Here is a 6000-nt window from a genome sequence, read left to right as displayed (position 1 = left end):
AAGGTGTCACCCATCTTCCCCATTATCCCCTGTGTATTTATACCTGTGTTCTGTTTGTCTGCTGCCAGTTTGTCTTCTTTGTCAAGTCAACCAGCATTTTGTCTCAGCTCCTGCTTTTCCCCAGTCTCTCTTTTTCTCGCCCTCCTGTGTAAATGTAGCCAATGAACCTTATGCATATGTTGGGTTGGCGACATCTAGTATTATGGTTTACATGCAAACATTCAGTAAAAAAAAAAAAGATATATATATATATATATTTGGATGTTTATTACCATGCAATTGGTTTCTCACAGGCTTCCACATAGGTCTGTCTCGATGATCCTCATAAAAATAACAATTATAACATTCCTTATAAACTCAGCCTTGGGGTTAACCCTTCATCATGACAAATATTGTACAATTTAACAGTGGATTCAGTGGTGTGTAATGTGACGTCAACTGTGAGTCTGAAACCTTTATGATGCTCAGTTTAAGTCTAAGAGTAGGATTTGACACTTTTCAAACATATGTATTTAATTTTCCCTTATACACAGTCATGTACCTTAGGATTTCACGATCCTAATTCCTTAAAACTAGCTTTCATTCATCATTTTATATAATAATAATAAAAGCTTTTATGTTGTCAAACAATCTTAAACTCTTGACTTGACCAACCTGTAAGGTCGTTGTGGGGGCTAAAGACAGAAAGAGCCCCACATTAAAGTAAATGTACCTTAAAACACACACACACACAACCATACACACACACACAAGATACAGCGAAGGCACAGGTGATGTTGTGTATCTGCACAGATGCTGTGCTAGGCTCAGTCACACCCTGATGTGCATCTGCTTGCGGTAGAACTCATAGTCCTCTGGTACAGTATCTGATGGAAAAAGATAGAAAGAAATATTATAACGTAGCCAGGTTAAATTCAAATTCAAGAAAAAGATCTTCTGAGAGCGTTGACGTACCGTTGCAGCGATAGCCCAGGTTGGACCAGATGATTTGCTCCTGGGAGAAGCAGAAGACGCCCAGCCTCCCGCCCCTCATTGAGGTGTCCACCACCACGCCAGAGTCTGCCACCAATGTCATGCCTTCATACAGCCTCACCCTGTGACATGGGTATACACAATGATCTCTCTATACACTGAGTGTACAAACCACCTGCTCTTTCCCTGATATAGGTTGACCAGGTGAATCTAGGTGAAAGCTATGATCCCTTATTGATGTCATCTGTTAGAGGGTGAATGGTCAAGACAAAAGATTCCCTTTGAAACGGTTATGGTAGTAGGTGCCAGACGCACTGGTTTGAGTATGTCAAGAACTGCAACGCTGCTGGGTTTTTCACTCTCAACAGTTTCCTGTGTGTATCAAGGATGGTTCACCACCTAAAGGACATCCAGCCAACGACAAGTCATTTATTAAAGAGAACAAAGGAGGCTGACACAAATTGTGCGGGCTACAGTCCAGTATAACATTGGTGCCCAAAGACCCATAAAAGAATGCACAATTCGTCGTACCTTGACACGAATGGAGTATGGCAACCAACGACCTTACAGAGTTCCACTTCTTTCAGAAAAAGACAATAAACTGCGGTTGCAGTGGGCTAAGGAACAAAAACACTGGACAATGGAGAATCCCAGTTCCTGTTGTTTCACACTGATGGGAGGACTAGGGTATGGAGAAAACCAGTACATGTTTCCATCATGGCTCGTGTCAACATTGCAGGCTGGTGGTGGTAATGCGGTGGTGTGGGGTGCGTTTTCATGGCACACATTGGGCCCCTAGATAAAAGTGGAGCAACGTTTGAATGCCACATGATATCTGAACATCATTGACAATCAGATTCATCCCTTAATAGCAGGAGAGTGTCCATCTGCGAATGGATTTCTTTAGCAGGATAATGTCCCATGCCACAAGGATAGGATTGTCCAGAAATGGTTCCACAAAGATAACAGTGAATTCAGCTTACTGCAGTGGCCTGCCCAGTCACCAGATCTCAATCCAATTGAGCATCTGTGGGATGAGATGGAACAAGATATTTGGAGTAGAGATCCAGCCAGCTTGACACAACTGTGGGAAGCATTGGAGTCAACATGGGCCAGTATCCCTGTGGAACGCTTTCGGCACCTTGTAAAGTCCATGCCCCGACGAATAGAGGCTGTTCTGATGGGAAAGGGGGTGCAACTCAATATGAGGATAGTGTTCCTAATGCTTTGTACATTCAGTGCATAATCTGAATTATATACAGATAGCCATAAAGAGCTATAGATCTCTATACAGAAAACGGCTCAATTAAACAGTGAGGAACATTTGTGATGATGAAGTGCATTGGCAGGAGAATACAACTAGGAGTAAAGCATTTGTGGCTGTAATGCCCTTTGATGTTTTGCTCACCTGATGTAGCCCACCTGCGGGCGGTGGCTGAGGTGCCAACGGTAAGATGTCTTGTCCCTCCAGCCCACATTCCTGGGGTCCTTCCACAGCAGGGTGACTTCACCCGGGGTGTCGCCAGTGTGCCACAGGGCATTACGGAGGTATTCACCGGGACCCGTACGTGACTTAACTGCCTGTAGAGCAGAACGAGTAAAGTCAAGTGTTTGGCTGTGGTAATCTAATATCTATTACATTTGAAGTTGAGGCATGTAGCTGGAACAACACAACATGATGGAGGTGGGATGTGTACTCCTATTGACATAAGACAACTTTGAAGGTCTGAAAACATCTGACACACGTTTGATGTTGGAGTGTAATGTCCCTTTAAAGCCAACAGATGCAGTTTTCTGTGTCCCCCACCTTCAGTTGCAGGCCTGGCTGGGCCATGGCCCTAAAAGGCAGCGACTGCCAGTAGGTCTGCTCCATCTGTTTCCACATGACCACGTAGAAGCTGGACGAGTCCTGGTAGCTGAAGATGAAGCCCACATAGTCATCGTCCGTGGCCGTGTTGATGTGGAACGTCCCCTCAAAGTCTACCCCGTTAAAGGCTGTGATGCCTGGTGGGGATCAGGTGGAGGGAGAGAGAGATACTTGACTTGTCATGCTCTTTATTGATACAGCTTCATTTAAAACTGAGAGAAAGTGGGATAAAGACAGGGGGAGGAAAGAAAGACAGACATAAAGATACACCGAGCGACAGAAGGAGGTTTATAGACTTACCTATGGCCAAACCAGGGTCGCTGTTCATGGTTTGAACAATTTCCATACCCTAAAACAAAATTCCAGAACAATTCTTAATTAATTAAAGTACATACAATGTAATGTTTGTTTTCTATCTAGGAATATTCCAAATGGTCACCCGATTGAGCACTATCCAGTTGGGGTCGATTTGGGCTTCGCCCTCCTGGTCCAGGATGACCGTCTGATAGGCTCTGAAGTCGGTCATTGTGACCTCAGCGCTCTCTGGACACACGTCAATCAAGTCTATCACTGAGTCATTGTCAAAGTCATTCTCGCACATGTCACCAATGCCATTTCCTGATTGGACAAGAGGGACAGAGGGAGAGATCAAAACACAAAATATACCACTCTGAGAACACTGATGGGGATGGGAGTATAGAGAGAAATAGGTTACTCTGGTATGACATACAGTATATTTTAGGACAAACATACATAGGTCCCTGTGGTACCTTGTCAGCAGGCCAATAAAATTCCAAAACATTTAAAACAGAATTTGAAATTCTAATCTCTTTAATTTCCAGTAAAAAGTGCCCCCCTCTCTCTGCGTGTCTGGAAAGTAATGTAACAGATTGTGCCTTTAATCCTGTTAAGACTGGGCTACAAAGCATTTATTTCACTGTGACTCCTTCCATACTGTCAGTGTCTGTCTGGCTGGGGTTGGGGATGAGCCGGCAGTTATCCGGCCCGGGAGGTCCAGCATCTGGAATGCCATCGTTGTCGTCGTCATCGTCGCATTCGTCGCCGATGCCGTCATTGTCTGAGTCCAGCTGAGAGCTGTTAGGGACATCTGGACAGTTGTCCCTGGAGTCCTGGTGGCCGTCCCCATCCCTTGACACATGAGGACAAGACAGGGACATTAGAAACAGGCTCATTGACCCAGCAGGCAAGACTGGTTGAAATGATGTCAGCCTGACGTATTTTTCAACGTCATGGTCTTTCTTTTTCCCAACACAGTTAAACCAAAACCACGGCCCGTTATTCAGAGGGGCGTTCTACTACACTCCCATTGGCTAGCTAGCATTGTCTCACTCACGGGCGATCAGCGCAGAGACGGTGACCTTCCAAGGGAAGGAAAGTGTAATTGAAAAATTAGCTGCCTACCGTAATGCAGGCCTATTATTATCATGTTTGGTAACATTTGCCAATGTATTTATTTTCAGAGTTTCAATGAGTTGTAAAAATGTCTCAGAAAACTCTGCTGAGTTCCCTCAATTGAAGGTCAGCTAAGTTAACCTAGGCTACTTAACGTTACTAGCTCGGTATTTGAAGTTGTTACATTATTAGTAGTAGTCTATTATCAGGTAAAAGCACATGCTTATTGTTCATCATTTCCCAAATATTTATTAGCTAATCATTCTGTCGAATACGCTATGCTACAGCCATTGAATCTGTCATGGAGCGTTAAGGGACATCAGTGGCTATTTTTCAATCTTGAAGTACACGGGCAAATGTTATTAATCAGTGACTGAAATTTCGCGCTACGTGATATTCACTTCCAGACTCGGAGACTTGGAGAGTGCTCAAAGCGTTGTAGAACGCCCCTCTGAATAACGGGGTGTGGTTTAGGCTTAACTGCATTGAGAAGAAGAAAGACGCGTCATGGTCAGTTTATATACTTATTGTAAAATGATGTATTTTATACATATCTTTTTAATGACAACAAAAAGACAGCTTTACCTGGTTCAGCCTGGTTGTCATCTGGAGATATAACCAGATAACAACCAGGTAAAGGGGTCATTTTTGGGTTGTTATCTGGTTCTGAAGCCCCCTAAACCAGAAAACTAGTAGGATCACTCACATATCCTGGTTGGTGTCACACACATCTCCCACCAGGTCATTGTCCATGTCAGACTGAATGGAGAAAAGACATTTCAAAGATTTCCTCAATAAACTATATTTTTATTTCAGCTCTAAGAACTGTATTCTTGACCTCTGACCTGCAAGGGGTCGTTGACTTCTGGGCAGCTGTCACATGCATCTCCCACTCCATCCCCGTCACGGTCCGTCTGCATAGGGTTGGGCATCTTGGGACAGTTGTCCAGCACGTTTGGGATACCTGGCGAGAGGATGAGAAGGAGGAAGGTGAGCGATTGAGTTGCGGTCTTGGGTCCGTATTCACAAAGCGTCTCAGAGTAAAAGTGCTGATGATCTAGGATTAAATCCTCCCTGTTCATATACTCTTATTCATTATGATCTGAAAGACAAAAGTGATCCTATATTAGCAATGCTAACCTGGAGGACTGAAACACTTAGGTTTTCCATTCTCTCCCTCTAATCAGGAACTAAATCAGACAAGGAACACAGTCAATACAATTAATCAATCAATTAACTACCAGGTGGGGGGGAAAAAACAGCAGTACTTTGGTCCTTGTGGGACAGTAATTGAATAGCCCTGTCATAAGCGATCCATAGCCTACCATCCCCATCAATGTCATTGTCACAGGTGTCTCCAGCCCCGTTTCCGTCGGTGTCCTTCTGGCTGCCATTGGGAACATTGGGGCAGTTGTCACACGCATCCCCATATGAGTCTGTATCAGAGTTCTGTTGGTCCTTGTTGGGGACCAGGCGGCAGTTGTCCTAGAAAAACAAAGAGGAAACACAAAATGGTGGGAAGTGGAGTCAGGGAGATTCCGTTTTGCTTACTGAACATTACCCCGCACTGACAGAATACAAGGCTAGACTGACCTCCACGTTCTGGATTCCGTCTCCGTCAGCATCTTCATCACACTGGTCACCTATACCGTCTCCGTCTGCGTCTTCCTGGCCAGAGTTGGGTGTGTTCACACAATTGTCCTGCACAGGGAACACAACACATCATTTTTAGGGCAAGGAAGACATTT

At 44.4% G+C, this 6000-nt stretch overlaps 1 protein-coding gene across 1 annotated transcript in view; it reads right to left on the bottom strand.

Moving 5' to 3' along the window:
- Positions 1–331: 331 nt before the first annotated feature.
- Positions 332–6000, bottom strand: part of LOC115128492 (thrombospondin-3b-like) — a 28483-nt gene continuing 22814 nt past the window's right edge. Inside the window, exons 13-23 of the mRNA XM_029658363.2 lie at positions 5846–5953; positions 5578–5737; positions 5098–5216; positions 4959–5011; positions 3795–3988; positions 3279–3457; positions 3140–3188; positions 2780–2976; positions 2381–2553; positions 955–1094; positions 332–866 (exon numbers count right to left, since the gene is read on the bottom strand). Coding sequence (XP_029514223.1) covers positions 811–866; positions 955–1094; positions 2381–2553; positions 2780–2976; positions 3140–3188; positions 3279–3457; positions 3795–3988; positions 4959–5011; positions 5098–5216; positions 5578–5737; positions 5846–5953 — 1428 coding nt within the window. The 3' untranslated portion in view covers positions 332–810. The remainder of the gene's footprint in view (positions 867–954; positions 1095–2380; positions 2554–2779; positions 2977–3139; positions 3189–3278; positions 3458–3794; positions 3989–4958; positions 5012–5097; positions 5217–5577; positions 5738–5845; positions 5954–6000) is intronic.

The sequence above is a fragment of the Oncorhynchus nerka genome, linkage group LG4, assembly GCF_034236695.1.
Source record: "Oncorhynchus nerka isolate Pitt River linkage group LG4, Oner_Uvic_2.0, whole genome shotgun sequence".
Classification (NCBI taxonomy): domain Eukaryota; kingdom Metazoa; phylum Chordata; class Actinopteri; order Salmoniformes; family Salmonidae; genus Oncorhynchus; species Oncorhynchus nerka.
The sequence above is the reverse complement of the archived record's forward strand: the minus strand, read 5'-3'. Positions and strand labels throughout refer to the sequence as shown.